Consider the following 15,337-nt stretch of genomic DNA (forward strand, 5'->3'; position numbering starts at 1 on the left):
TTGAAGTGTTTGGACAAATATCTATACCTGAAAACCATGCTCACAAACAACTGCAAGCAAGTTTGCTAAGGAGAGGAGATAAGTGATCCAGTTTTCTCAAATATAATTAGCTCAACTTCAAAATGGACCAAACCAGATATGTGCACTTAGACGGTGATGCGTGCGCATCATTAGGGTTGGGCAGAAGGGTATGAACAGGTGCCAATGATATAAATGGTGCAGGGTTATGAATGGACACAATAGTGAATGGGCAGATCCACATAGACAACTTCAGGGGCATAGACAGATAGCAAATTATGGGGATGAATAGAGATATGGATGGGCAAAGGATGATGGACAGATGGGAGGTTATGGACAGGTGCAAGGTTATAGTTAGGTTATGGACAGGTGCAAGGTTATAGTTAGGTTATGGACAGGTGCAAGGTTATAGTTAGGTTATGGACAGGTGCAAGGTTATAGTTAGGTTATGGACAGGTGCAAGGTTATAGTTAGGTTATGGACAGGTGCAAATTTATGAACACATAGAAGGTTATGGGCAGATACAGAGGGTTATGGTTAGTACAAGCCTATGGACAAGAAGAAGGTCATGGACAGTTAAAGTTGTTGCCAGAGGGTTATGATGGTTTTGTTCAGATGGAGAATTATGCACAGATGCACGGTTATGGACAGGCATAGGGTTCTGTATATGTGTTAGGGTTATGGACAGGCGCATGGTTATAGATAGACAGAGGATTATAAATGGACAGAGGATTATAGATAAGCACAAGGTTATGAATGAACACAAGATTATGGGTAGTTATTGGGTTTAAGATGGGAGCAGGGATCTGGACTTCAATGTCAATTTAGCACCATCCTACTTTAACACGATTCCAATATGATACAATACTACTTTAGTACAACAGCACTTTAAGATGATGCCACTTTAGTACAATGCGATTTTACCAGATGCCCCTTAAAATGATTCTAATTTAACATGGCCACTTTAGCACATTTCCACCTTAGCATGATTCATTATCATGGTACCATTTTAGCCTCCACCTTCATTGCCAGCTATTTTCTTCCTTTGCTTTCCTTTTCCCTCAGTGCTGCTCCTATTGTTGCTACTCGAACGGATTCTGACTCATATAGCTGGGAACTCCTGTTCTCATGAAAATTCCCATTTATTGTATGCAGCAGCCAAAACCCTTCCATTTGCAGGAGGACTCGATAAGTAATGCCGAGGGGAGTATTCCCTGGTCATCACTGATAACAAATGCTAACATGCTGACCAGCCCCTTAAAACACTGACGTTTGGCATATATGTTGGGTCTGTCGGGGAAGTACCTCCAGATGTTTAAGGTTAGCATTTGGTTGCACATGAAGAACTGACTTGTCTAATTCCAGAGTATCTCGCTTTGTGCCTGAGTGGAATAAATATATGGATTGTGTAAGAACAGTTTTCATTTGTTGGTCTTAGAATGAAATGCAACTAGTCTCATTTTTCCAGAAGAATACAAGAGCATCATTCAATAAAATGCTCGGTTTAACATCAATAAGTATTTGTTTTGTTTCTCATATCAATCCGAGAGTGGGAAATAGAAATATGTTGGGGATTGACACTCTTGAGGGTAGGGTTTAGAGCATGTTCTTGGCACAGTAGAGGTAAGAGTTACTTGTTTCATCAGCCCAATACCTCACCAAGCTTGAATGCACTTGGAGGCCAGTCACTGCAGGCCAAGTGAAAAGATGTTTCATACACCATTCCACTTCATGACGACCACAAAAAGAGAGAAAATGATACAAAACAGTTGTAGATGTACTGCCCAAAGCTAACACTGCTTCTTGTTGTGTTTTGCAGGGCCTTGCTGCTGTGACATGCTCTAAGATGAAGGTATGGAAGGTACTGGTGGTCGCCTCAATGCTCTTCAGTACCATATTTTCAGCTCTTATTTACAGAAACATGTCCATTAGAGGGAGAACAATGACTCCATCCTCATCAGAAGAGCATCAGCCCCAGGACCCAAGACTGCCACCCAGCCCCCAGTCTTACAAAGTGAAATGTAAGGGACCAGTACCTTTCCCTGACACATGTGGAAAGGTACATATAGGTCAGCTCATAGTATCAGCAATGAGATCTATTACACACTAAAAATGCATTTCTATTACAGACTTAGTCTTAGGTTGACACAGATGAAGTCTCTGGTTTCATCCTTGACAAACGATTTATTTTTCACTGAAATGGGTATTGAAGCTACAGTGCCTGTGGATTTAGGATTGGTTTTACTTAAGAATTAAATTTTGTACCACAACAGCAGCAAAGTATCCCACCTGTCCCAAGTTGTGATTGTGTATTTATGTGAACATTATGAGATACGCATGCAACATGGGCTACCCAGTTTATAGACTTCCTTGTGTCTTTGTTCAAGATAAATGGTCAGATTCCCAACTGAGCTCCCAGCAGAGTAGATCAATGGAGAGTTGTGAAAACCCTGGAAAAACCGGCGTTGACAGTGTTTTTTCCAAGGTTTCCGCAGCTGTTCCGCCGAAGTTATGGCAGCTGATCAGAAGAACCTTCGTGAAAATTCACCTCCATTATCTTCACCAAAAACCGAGGTAACAATCCAGAAAACATAACTTTGCATCCCCTTTTACTTCAGTTTCTAAGCAAGGTGTCTAAGTCTATTTTTTGAACACCTCTGACTGTTTCTGTCTCCTCACTAATTCCCATATGTACGATCACCACCAGTGCTGATGTTATTCAGATTGTTGCACAAGTCAGACTTAGAATGTTTTGTACTTTACCTTCTCTAAAGGAGGGCGAATCTCTTCAATGACTGAGACAGTGGTAATTGTAATAACTTTAGCATGACACTGGAGTGGTTGAAAAAATATTCTGAGGGTCTTGTCCCCATACCACTCATTTAAATGCCATCAAAGTTATGACTATCATCTAACAATTGTAATACTACTGTACTTGTTACATGTATACTAATGCCCCAGTATATTATACATGGGTATCTATTCCATGTGTACCAGTGTGTCAGTGTACCTTTCACATCGGTACCTATTCTATGGGTATTATTATATAAATGTCTGTTTATCCAGTATGCTACTGTACCTGTGTACCAATTACATATACCTTTTGTATGTGTCGGTGTACCTGTTACAGGGCTACCTATTATACTGATGCACTTATATGAGGGCCTGTGTACCTGTTTTGTGTATAGTAATATACCTATGTACCTCTTATATGGACACATGTGTACATGTACAGCAGTGCACCCCAACATTGGGCTTATAAATTTCTATAGAATGTGAGCTAGCAGATTCACAGCATGTCCTATATAGATTCATATCCCTGGTCACAGGTTACAAAAGGAACTACTGATAGGGCAACTTAACAACATAGGTAGCTGGATTGAATACTTCTTAGCAATAGAGAGCAGGCAGTGATAATAAGTGGACAAGCACTGTGTGGGAGACTATCACTAAAAAGGCACAGGAGATGTCCATATGAATAAAAACGTGGGCCCAACATTTGCAGTTGGAGGCCTCTGACCTGCAAAAAATCTACGAATTTACCGTGGTCCGGGAAGTACGGAGACTTGCGATCTTGGACCTCGCCAGGTACGCGCGGGCAGAGGCCCACGTATCCCAGGGGCGCATGTGGTTCGCAAACGCCCCTGGGATCATGTGGGCCAGTCCAACCAATGAAACTCCCATAAGTATGAATGGGGATCACTTAAAAAATGCACAAACACATGAAATAAATAAAAAAAATACATATTTAGAACTGATTAAAATGCCATTTAATTAAATATTTTAAACAAAAATTTTATTTTTTGGAGAAAAAAAATGATGGGGAGAAATTTGGTATCGCCCCATTTGGGGCGCAATTATCGGCCGGGCGCAAAGTTTTACGCCAGGCGTAAATTATCGCCACCTATTGCGAAATTGGTCTGTTTTGCCCCTGGAGCTGATTGCAGCGCTAAATCAGGCGCTGCACGACTCTTTTAAGGCGCTAAGCCGGAGGAGCGAGGCGCTAACTCAGAGGGTGGGCGCAGCACAGGTGCTGTCAGTTAGCGATTGCACACAGACACGCTGGCGCCGGTCAGCTCTTAAAGGGGAGGGTCGATCTTGATTTGCAGCCACACCCTGCGCATCGGAGCCCTGAATCTCGGCCTGGACAGACCTGTTGCCAAATCCTGCAGCCAAGGACCATGGAGAGGGCCAGGGAGCGAGTGCAGCGTTTCAGCGAGGGGGCCTTGGAGGCTCTGTTTGGTGCGGTGGAGCGCAGGCGATCTCTCCTGTACCCGGAGAGTGGCAGGAGGCCTCTGCCTAGCAAGTAGCGAAAAGCTTGGAGGGAGGTGGCTCAGAGTGACCTCCAGCAGCATGGTGTCTAGGACCCCTGTGCAATGCAGGAAGAAGTTCAACGACCTCACTTGGGTCGTCAGGGTGAGTGCCTTTTTCAGAAACCTCTTCATCCCTCCATCTCGACCTCGCTTTATGGCCAAAGGGTTTTGAAAGTCCCAATGCCCAGCACTCCTCCAACACCTATGGCCCTTTCAGGAAACTCACACGCACATTCAGCACTTTGCATACAGTAAGGGCTATTCGACCATGGGAGGCATTTCAGCCAAGATCATGGCTGCACACAGTAAGGGCTATTCGACCATGAGAGGCATTTCAGCCAAGATCATGGCTGCACACAGTAAGGGCTATTCGACCATGGGAGGCATTTCAGCCAAGATCATGGCTGCACACTGTAAAGGCTATTCGACCATGGGAGGCATTTCAGCCAAGATCATGGCTGCATCTTTACTCAGACCCCATCCTTTTTCTTGCAGGGCAAGCTGGCGCATAATAGGAGACAGCAGCAATGGACCGGGGGAGGCCGGCCTCACCTTCAAGTCCTGACCGATCTGGAGCTGCGAGTCCACCGGATTGTGGCAAGCCGGATGCTTGGCCCCGTCGCCACTGGAGACGCCGACCCCGTTCTGGCTAGCAATGGTAAGGTCATCACCTTTTTGACCTCTCTCCTTCCACTTGTTCCTCACAACAGCATCCTTTGACACTCTCGATCCAAATCAGTACATTGCTGCACTCATGCCTCCCTTGCTGCCACCCTGTCCTCATGCTAAAGCCACTCTTGTACCTCCCTGCTTTCAGATGCTGATTCACCAGGTGAGGAGGCGGGCCCTCAAGCTGCCACTGGGAGTGAATCTGAAGGCGAGGAGGAAGAGGAAGCCGGACCATCAGCGCAACCCTCTGCCGAGGCAGCCCATGGCCATACTGGGGACACGCCTTCCCTGGAGGGGAGCGGGGGGGAATGGTCTGATGAGGGTGAAGCTCCAGGACCCAGCGGGCTGCAGCAATGCGAGGGGGGTAGGGAAGCTCAGGGGCCTTCTCCCTGGAGGGAGAGTATGGCCTCGAGTCCTGCTGCAGTGAGCGCAGAAGAGGTGCGGCTCCTCGCTGAAATGAGCGCCCAGGTGGAGCAAAGGCACACTGAGCTCATGGCTGCAGTGGCAAGGATGTCCGAATCCACTGAGTCACTGACAAGGAGTGTCCAGGACTTCGGTGCAGCACAGGCGTCTGCCACGCAAATGCTAAGTGCTGCAATGCAGTCAGTGGCTGGTCTCATGCAGACGCATATTGAGGCCATGCGAGCACTAACTGATGTCACCCTCGCTGGATCGGGCAAGTTTCCCCGGGGCCCTCCCCGCGCCGCAGCAGGCCAGCAATTTGTGCTCCCGCAGATTGCTCCGCATGCTGAAGTGCTGCCCCGTGGGAGTGCCAGTGTGTCGGTCGAGCGGGGAGTTGCTGTCCTCTCTCAGGATGACAGCATTCCTGCTGCCAGCGCCGCCACTTTTCCACTGCAGTTGCCACCACCTGTAGGACAGACCGCTGCCGCCCATGCAGAGTTGGAGCAGTCAGCAGCCGGGCCCTCCAGGCCCAGAGCTGGTCCAGGCCGTCCCTCAAGGGCATCTGCAGTCTCAGTTTCTGACACTCAGCAGCCTTCCCCCAGCCTTGCTGCAGCCACTGGGGTCCCAGTGCGGCGGAGCTGCAGGGTGGGATGGGGGCAATTTCGCAAGGGAAGCAGATCACCCTCGAAGGGCAAAAAGTAGGAGCTGTGGCAAAATGTTGTTCATTGTTTTATTGAAGGCCGAGGATCGTGGTCATATTTTTGTTACTGTTTTGGACATTGTCTCCAGGTTGTGAGAGCCAGTTATGTGATTGACTGTTTCTTTGTGTGTTTCTTTCTATTACTTTGTCATGCGGGAAGGATACACAGTTTTGTAAATAAAGAAGTGTCTTTATTCAAAATGTGCATGTTTGTTCTTTGCACTCATTGTTGCCTTGACCGGCTTAGGGGTTGTGGCATGGGCCATTCAGGTTCTTTGAATGGCAGAAGCCATTCCCTCAGAGGGGGCCTAGAAGCGACTTGCTATAAGCCTTTGACGGACGGCCCTTGCACTTTGTACCTCCCTCCCATCTTGGTGCTGCTGCTCCTCCTCCTCCTCCTTCTCCTCCTCTGCTGGTGCTGCAAGGCCCGGTGGCATTGGCTGGGTCCTGAGGATTGCCAGGTTATGCAGCATGCAGCACACAACAACGAAGTGGGAGACTCGCTCAGGCGAGTACTGCAGGGCTCCTCCAGAGTGGTCCAGACAGCGGAACCGTTGCTTGAGCACGCCGATTGTGTGCTCAACAATGTTCCTGGTAGCTTGATGGCTCTCGTTGTATCATTCTTCTGCAGGGGTACTGGGCGAACGGAGCGGGGTCATCAGCCAGGTGCACAGAGGATAGCCCTTGTCCCCGAGAAGCCAGCCTCCTGGGTGAAGCGGGGCCTCAAAGGTCTGTCACAGAAGTCTGGCGCAGGATGAAGGCATAGTGGCTGCTGCCTGGAAAGTGGGCATTGACAGCGAGTATCAGCTGTCTGTGGCCACAGACCAACTGGATGTTCAAGGAATGGAAGCCCTTTCGGTTGCGGAAATCCTCGGCATTCTCTTGCGGCACCCGCAAAGCCACATGGGTGCAGTCAATGGCGCCCTGCACCATGGGGAAGCCCGCTATTCTTGCAAAGCCCGCTGCGCGCTCTTGCTGCTTGTCCAGGGTCATGGGGAAAGAGATGTACTCTCGTCTCCTTTTAAAGAGGGCATTTGTGACTTGACGGATGCAGCAATGCACCGCGAACTGGGAGATATTGGCAATGTTCCCAGTAGCAGATTGAAAGGAGCCGGTGGCATAAAAGTTGAGAGCCACTGTTACCTTCACTGCCACCGACAGAGACGTCCTGCTCCTCAGTTGAGGTTGCAGATCTGGCTGGAGGAGGTGGCAGAGCTCAGTGACCACCTCCTTGCTGAATCGCAGCCTTTGCAAACACTGCTCCACAGACATATTGATGTATGAGAACTGTTGTCGAAAAACCCTGGGACGGTAAGGTCTCCTGTACCGACGCCTGTTGGCCCTCCTCCGTCTGGCCATGATTGCCACTCTCTCTCTGCGTCTCTGTGCCCTCTCAATGTGATGGAGAAGCACGACGTTCCCATCCATTGCAGCCCCCATAATATGTGGGCAATCAAAGTTATGCCGGTGAAAAAGCAAAGCAACTACAAAGTTATGGGCAGAAGCCAAAACTACCTCAGACAGCGTTGACTCAATGCAGAAGTCTCTCTTTCTCCCTTTGTCTCTCTGCAAATCTCTCTCTCTCTCTCAGAATGAGTGGTCCAAAAATGGCTACCACACAGAAGACAGGAAGAGCCCCCTTTAAATAGCACCCCCCCAGTCCCACAGCGACTGGGAAGCGTTCCAGTCAACCTGTCGTTGGTAGCGACAGGCGGAAAGGAGGGGGGCGCCACTGAATTTCCGGTCCGGGGCGCCCCAAGGGCGTTGCACTCTGGAATGACGTCAAGATCTGTGTGCGCAGGAGAGCGGGCGGTATGGTTTAGCGCCGCCGCTAAATGTCCGCTCAATTTCGCGAGAGGCGCAGGTATCGCCGCGCCCGGGCGCTAGTTGGTTAGCGCCCCACTTATCGCCCTCTTAAGGCGCTAACAACTGAATTTCTCCCCCTATATGTTTTAACGAGACTAAAAATAAACTTACCTTATTGGACAGGGTTTTTAATGTATAAATGAGTGATAAAATTTTATTTTTCTATATCTTTTAAAACTGTTACGCTGGTAAAAGCCGGCCTTACGTCTGCAATTTCATGGGCATTCGATGGGCAGAAGTTGGGCAAATAGTGCAACTCTCCGCCCGCGGAGGCCCTTTTCCCGGGCAGGCAGATTATCTGTCAACAGAATTCGTGACAGATCGCAAGTTCTGGGTTTTCGCGCATGCGCTTGCAGGCCTAAACCCGGATCTTGCGCAGCCCCTATGTGGTCATCGCCGGCGCAGTGGAGCGGTGCGCTACCGGTTACCGCCGCTGCTAAACTCCCGCTGAATTTAGTGGGAGTTGTTAGCGGTGCCGCGCCCGGGAGAAAAGTCGTTTGCGCCCCGCTAGCGCTCCCTGGGGGGTGCTAACAAGAGGCGCAAATGCACCGAATATCTAGCCCTATGTCTCTATAACTCATCGGTAAGACCACAGTTAGACTATTATGCTCAAATTTGGGCACTCTAACTTCAAAAGGACATTGATGCATTGAATCATAGAATCCTAGAAATTTACGGCACAGGAGGCCATTTGACCCATCGTGTCTGTGCCAGCCGAAAAAGAGCTATCCAGCCTAATCCCACTTTCCAGCTCTTGGCCCGTAGCCTTATAGGTTACGGCACTTCAAGTGCATATCCAAGTACTTTTTAAATGTGAAGGTTCATTGGTGAGGGTTCAGAAGAGAGCAGCAAGAATGATTCTGGGAAGTTATGAAGCGGGTTCATAGAATTGAATTTTATTTTGTTGGAGAAATGACTCAGGACTTTAAATTGATGATGAGCTTGGACAATGTGGTTGTATGAAAGTTATTTCACTTGGTCTGCGATTGCACAGGAGGATGTGAATACAAGCAGTATGGAAATGAACAAGTTGGCAAGAAATGCTGATAAATTTACTGTGAAATGCATTATTCACACCTAAAAATGATTCCATCCCATGGGTAAAGGACTAACAAAAATACAGAGGGAACAAAAATGTGTTATGTGCTTGTTAATGACTTGTTAATGTTTAGAATGTGCCTGTTAAAGTCAGTTGGAGAGAGCAACAGTTGGAACTTGCCTTTTGGGAGAATAATCTGATCTGGTCTCATGGTCATTGGAGCCAACCGTCAATACGGTCTCACTTGCCGTAGTCATTTGCTGTTCCTATAGATGTCAATTACAAAGGCTAACTGCTTATACTGATTTTAAAAGCTCCGGTTATTTCGGTCACTGTCAGATCTTCAAGCAGCTTCAATCAGCTCTTTGCACCTGTTAAAGTGTGATTACCTTAATTGCATAATCCCCTGTATTTATCAATTTAAAAATTCTGCTTATTTCAGGCAAACTCAGGTCTTCCAGCAACTGTTCGATCAGCTCTTCACATCTTCATAATTCAAATTTACAGATTGATTTAATCCTAATTTCAAGCACTCCGTTACAAGGTTTCCTGGTGGCGGAAACTGAGATAACAGTAATTTCTTACCATATTGTCCTGGGCCAGGAAATTTCTGGGAGCTCACTTTGCCAACGCAAGTGCAGCGGAGCAGAATCCCTGCCCGCCCGAAACCCGAGCCAAAGACCCCGTCCCGAACACCAAGGACGAGATCATTTGCGTGACTGGCGTGAGTGCCTACAAGGGTAGGTTAGCAGCACCCACCACAAACCATCTTGTGGAAGGCAGAACGGTTCAGTGCTGCTCTGCTAAAGGAACCTTGGGACTTAGCTCAAGGTCAAAGAAGAAAAGGTAAAAAGAAAGAACTTGCATCTATTTAGCATCTTTCATGGCCAATTACGTATGTTTGAAGTACATTGTTGTAATGTAGGGAAAGGTGGCAGACAATTTGCACACAGCACGATCCCACAAACAGCAATGTGATAATGACCAGATAATCTATTTTAGTGAATTTTGTTGCTGGATAAATACTGGCCAGGACACAAAGAGAACTCCCCAGCTCTTTTTTGAGGATTGCGATGGAATCTTTTACGTCCACTTGAGAGGGCAGACTTGGTTTTATGCCTCATCACTAAGATAGCACCTCCGACAGTGCAGCACTCCCTCAGCACTGCACTGAAGTACCAGCCTAGTTTATGTTCTCAAGTCCTAGAGTGGGGCTTGAATTCACATCGGTCCTTTACCAGTTACGCCCTGGGCAACGATGGCCAATCCTTTGAGGAGTTCCACGGCATTTGGTTTTCTAAAGGAAACATGAAGAAAAGGAGCAGAAAGAAAGCAGGATGCTGTACAGGAGATACATTAGAACCACCCTGAATGTTACACAATTTTGAATTGCAAAGAGAGCTGCCATTGCCTGACACAGAAGAGAGAACCAACAGGGGGAAGAAGTTCGAGACTTGCGATTCCTGGAAATGTGATTTTGTTTGCAGAACCAAAAAAAAAGCAGCCAATCACAATACACCTGCAGTAATGACACTTTAACACAGTGGCCTAGAAATTCAGTGGGCCTTGCGCCCACTTAGCGCCTAAAGAGGTCTTTTGCGCCGGCGGGGTGGTAGCGCGGAAATTGAGTGCAGCGGTATTGGCGGCGGTAGCCGTTAGCGCTGCGCCGGGACCGATGACGTCATCGGTGTGCGTGGTGGCCCATAACGCCCCGAAACCGCGCCGATCCCCATATTTATTTGCACCCGCCTCCTCCGAAGCGGGCGCAAACAGCGAACAGAAAACGGGGCCGTCCTGCTGCCATAGTGGGGCGCTTTAAAGCAGAAGGTGCGGCCGGCCGCTTTTTCGGCGGCCGCCTGCCCGCACCTCCTTCCCCGGCCTCCTCCACCCCCCCCCGCGGCATTGCCGGCTGGTTTCCGTGGAGCCCGGCACTTCTCCGTTGTGCCGGGCTCTTTTGCCGGCACTCGCGATCGGGGCTCCGGCCGTTGCAGGCACCTCCCCCTTAAGAGAAGGAGGAGGCCTGCAGTACCGCAGCCTGCTGCACCGCATCGGGTGGCGCTGCGGCAACTAGCGCGCCGATATTCAGTTGCAGTGCCCCAAACGGAGGCGGGCTCACCCTGGTATAGCGCCCGCTTCCGAATTGGGGCGCAGAAGACGAATATACGGCGTGCGCTAATGCCTCCCCGCCCAGCGCTAACTTTTGGGCGTGAGCGAGCTGCCCGCGCCCAAGTGAATTTCTAGGCCCTAGTAAGCAGATCCAGTATAAATGGTGAGGGGTATGTGCAGTGTGTGAAAATGGCTTAACACCAAGGTGGAATTTTTTAAAAATCGGACCATGAGCACATTGGTAATGAGAGCAATGGAAAAACGGGATGAGAGTGGTGAGGCAAGGTGACCCCAATTATAAAAACTGTTGAACTCAATTTTTGTCAGCCAGTGGCTCAGTGGGTAGCACTCTCGCCTCTGAGTCAGAAGGTTGTGGTTTTAAGCCCCAATCCAGAGACTTGCGCACAAAAATCCAGGCTGGCACTCCAGGGCAGTGCTGAGGGAGTGCTGCACTGTCGGAGATGCCATCTTTCAGATGCGACGTTACATCTGCTCTATCAGATGGATGTAAAAGATCCCGTGGCACTATTTCGAAGAAGAGCAGGGGTGTTATCCCCGGAGTCCTGGCCAATATTTATCCCTCAATCAACATCACTAAAACAGATTATCTGGTCATTATCACATTGCTGTTTGTGGGAGCTCGCTGTGTGCAAATTGGCTGCCTTACAACAGTGACTACACTTCAAAAGTACTTCATTGGCTGTAAAGTGCTTTGGGACGTCCGGTGGTCGTGAAAGGCGCTATATAAATGCAAGTCTTTCTTTTCAATTTTTGCACTGATCCAATTTGGAATGGTTGGAATCTACAGACAAACACCTTTACTCACTTCCAGTTAGTGAATCATTGAATTTTATAGCACAGAAGGAGACCATTAAGCCCACCGTGCCTGTGCCAGCTCTCTGAAAGAGTTATCCCTTGCCATTTCTTCAAACACTTTACATTTTTTATTTTTCAAATATTTATCCACTTCTCTATTAAAAGTTAGAATGGATTCAGTTTCCACCAGTGTTTCTGGAATGTCCAACAACCCTCGTGTTAAAATAATTATGCCTAATCTCTCCCTGCCTTCTTTTGGTGATGATCTTTAAATTTTGCTGTTGAATTCCTGATTCACTGACCAGTGGAAAGTTTATCTCAATTTATCTTATCAACACCTCTCATAATTTTGAAAATCTCTATCAGATCTCTATTTCACTTCTCAGTTCCAATAAAAACAGCCCCAGTTTCTTATAACTAAAGCTTTTCATCCCAATATCAGTTTAATTCATCTCTTCTGTACCCTTACCATGGCCTTGTTGACGTCCTAAACTAGGATGCCCAAAACTGGGGACGATATTTTAACTGCAGCCCAACCAATGATTTGTATAGGTTTAGAATTGCCTCTTTGCTTTTGTATTTGCCCCTATTTATTAAATCTAGGATCCCATACATATTTTTACAGCTTCGTCAAATTTTCCTCCCACTTTTTAAAGATTCGTACTTCTGAACACACAAGTCTCCCTGCTCTTTTACTCCTTAACAACAGTGACTACACTTCAAAAGTACGTCATTGGCTGTGAAGTGCTTTGGGATGTCATGGTAAGGTGCTGTATAAATGCAAGTTCTTTATTTTATTTTAAAGTTTTACCATTTAGCGTACAAGTTGCTGAGAGCCCTCTTCACACTCAGCCACCTTTTCAATAAAATGGTCAGAAAAAAGGTAGCCCTATTTTGTAATTAATTTGGCTTTTAATGGAATACTTGGATTTAGCACAAAGCCATGCAGCCACACACAGCAAAGACCACTCCCCAATTCTAGGCACAAGGGAAACCAAGTGACCGCTTGCCCTCACAGTCGATCGTCTAAGCCGCAACAGAAGCAGCTTTCTGTGCTTCCAGCCCCTGTGCCCTGTGGCTATTATCTCAGCTCTTGCTCAGTGCTCTGTGCGCTTGCATTGTCCGAGTACTAGGGAAGAAAGTAGCTGAAGATATCAGCCAGTGTTTTAACAATCTTTACTGTGTGCACTGTACAACATGACATTTATGACCAGCTCTCAGCATATAATGGAAAGCATTTGAGTCTGTTTCTGAGTTCTTGTAGGAGTTGTGTGTCAGTCTGGCTGATCAGTGCGCACTCTTGCCCTCTCCTTTATGAGGTGAGCTGTATACCAGTGCTGTATTGTAGAGAAAACAGTGTTATACTGAGCGCTCGATGGCTTCAAAAGAGCGGTTCATTCCCATGAGTCTTTGCTGGAGTCACATACCAATGCCACTATATAAAATATGGGTTTAATACTCTTAATGTTCAATTAGATGCAGAAATCTTCTGACGGTTTACATTTTTGATACTGATCTCTGTATAAGAATGTAAAAAGCGTGGAGCAGGGAAAGGTGAGAGACCAGGTGCAATCTGTCTTATCATGAACTCCAGTTTGCTTATTTCACCTCTTAAGGGAAAGTTGTGCAGAATTTCCCTCAATCCCCAAACACAGTCATACTTGCCAACCTACAAAACTCGGAAAAGCTACCAAACATCTTCAAAAAAGCTGACAACTCAAAAGACATGCAACTGAAAACCCAGCCCTGAGTAAAGGCCTATGACCAAGGCCACCGCTTCAAGGCAACGGAATGAGATAAATTCGTTTTTATTACATTGGATTTCTGGATGTTTATTAAGTGTTTTGGGATTATACTCCACATTTCACTTTGCTTTCCTGTGATTAGTGAAACCCAATGGCCTCACATATAACACACTAGAAGAACTAGTTGCAATAGGAGTGCAGTGAATTTGTCATTAATTATAGTTATACAGCAATTCTCAAGTGCAGGAAGATGTCTCATTGTACTTTAACTTAAGGAGGGAAAAACATTAAAAATAGTCACTAAATGATGACACAGGTGTCTCCAGTGCACTTTTAAAGATTTTCAACAGTCTCTCTCCCACATCCACCCCCTTACTGCCCCAGCTCAATACCCAGTTCACAGAGACACTGCACACCATTCAACTCCCCACGTTTTAGAGACAAAGGGGGTAATTGTGACTTTGGGCGATAACGGATCAGCCACGTTATACATCTCTCCTTATTTCCATTTGCAAAACCCTCCCAGTTCATATTGGCACTCTTCTTCCTCGCCAATCCAATCTTCTCATGCCCTCCTCTCCCCATTCCTCCTCCCCTCGTAGCCATTACGTGCATAAGAATGAAGCAGATTGACGTGTGTGCTGATTTTTTCCCCCCTCCCTCTATTTATACACCCATCTCTCTGAGGAAATGTCTTGCCTGGGCATAGTGATTCCTGGATGCTGCGACCAGAAACTCATTTTCGGTGAAATCGCCACAGCTGCCAGCTCCTACCTGGTGCTGCTACAGCTCCAGGGGACGCAATGTGAAACTATCCTGAGAACGCCTGCCCACAGCAGTGTGCCATCCTCCTGGAGTAGCAGCATTGGTTAGGAGCTGAAAGCAGCACTGGATTTTCATCAGCAAACACAGAAAAGTGATCACTGATCTCAAAACACTGAAAAGGCAGAGGGTTGGCATGTATGCATGTTTGTGCTGTTTATATTGTGTGGAAAAGTCTCCCTTTGGCGCTGGTGAAAAATGGAAAAGGCACAGGAACTTTGCACAGAAGGTGGAGAAGTTCCTGTTATTTGACGATTAGAAATATGGATCCCAAAAATCTGCAGGGATGACACGGAGAACCTCCACTATTGACCCCGGGAAAACCGAGGGTAAAGGCCACGTTTAAACTGCTAGAGAAGGCCTGGACCAGGCATATCTGGGTCCAGGCCTAATTTCTGGTACTTCTGCCACACTACTGTTGGACTTACGATAGGAGTGTAGCAGGAAGAGATGCCCCCGGTGTTAGTAGCAATGTTGCAATGTTGAGTTCATACCCTTACTATAAACACTGCAGGTATGATATTAAATGACAGTCAAAATATTATGCTGTCTCTGCTCAGTTCATTTGTTCACCCCCCAATAAGAATTGTTTAATAAAAAATGTATACATTAACTCTGTAGATGTGTTTCAACAGGTGAAAAGCAATGACAGTGTTATACAATGAAACATTATCATGTAATGTCTGGGCAGGAACAGCATGCTTAACTATGAGCATGTACTCACCATGTGCCATTTTCTTTTACAGATATGCCTGAACCCCAAAGCACCAATTGGTCCCTCTGACCAGCAAGTTTCACCACAGCATCATCATCACAATTTTAAGCAGGCACCAGCCCAGAT

General features: G+C 47.1%; 1 protein-coding gene across 1 annotated transcript in view; it reads left to right on the forward strand.

Annotated features, from left to right (window-relative positions):
• LOC147108222 (neurturin-like) overlaps positions 1-15,337 on the forward strand; it is a 114,100-nt gene that overhangs the window by 88,652 nt on the left and 10,111 nt on the right. The window contains exon 2 of the mRNA XM_086004757.1: positions 1,838-2,039. Coding sequence (XP_085860883.1) covers positions 1,865-2,039 — 175 coding nt within the window. The 5' untranslated portion in view covers positions 1,838-1,864. The remainder of the gene's footprint in view (positions 1-1,837; positions 2,040-15,337) is intronic.

The sequence above is a fragment of the Somniosus microcephalus genome, chromosome 13 (assembly GCF_052327205.1).
Source record: "Somniosus microcephalus isolate GS21.2 chromosome 13, FLI_Smic_1.0, whole genome shotgun sequence".
Taxonomy (NCBI): Eukaryota; Metazoa; Chordata; class Chondrichthyes; order Squaliformes; family Somniosidae; genus Somniosus; species Somniosus microcephalus.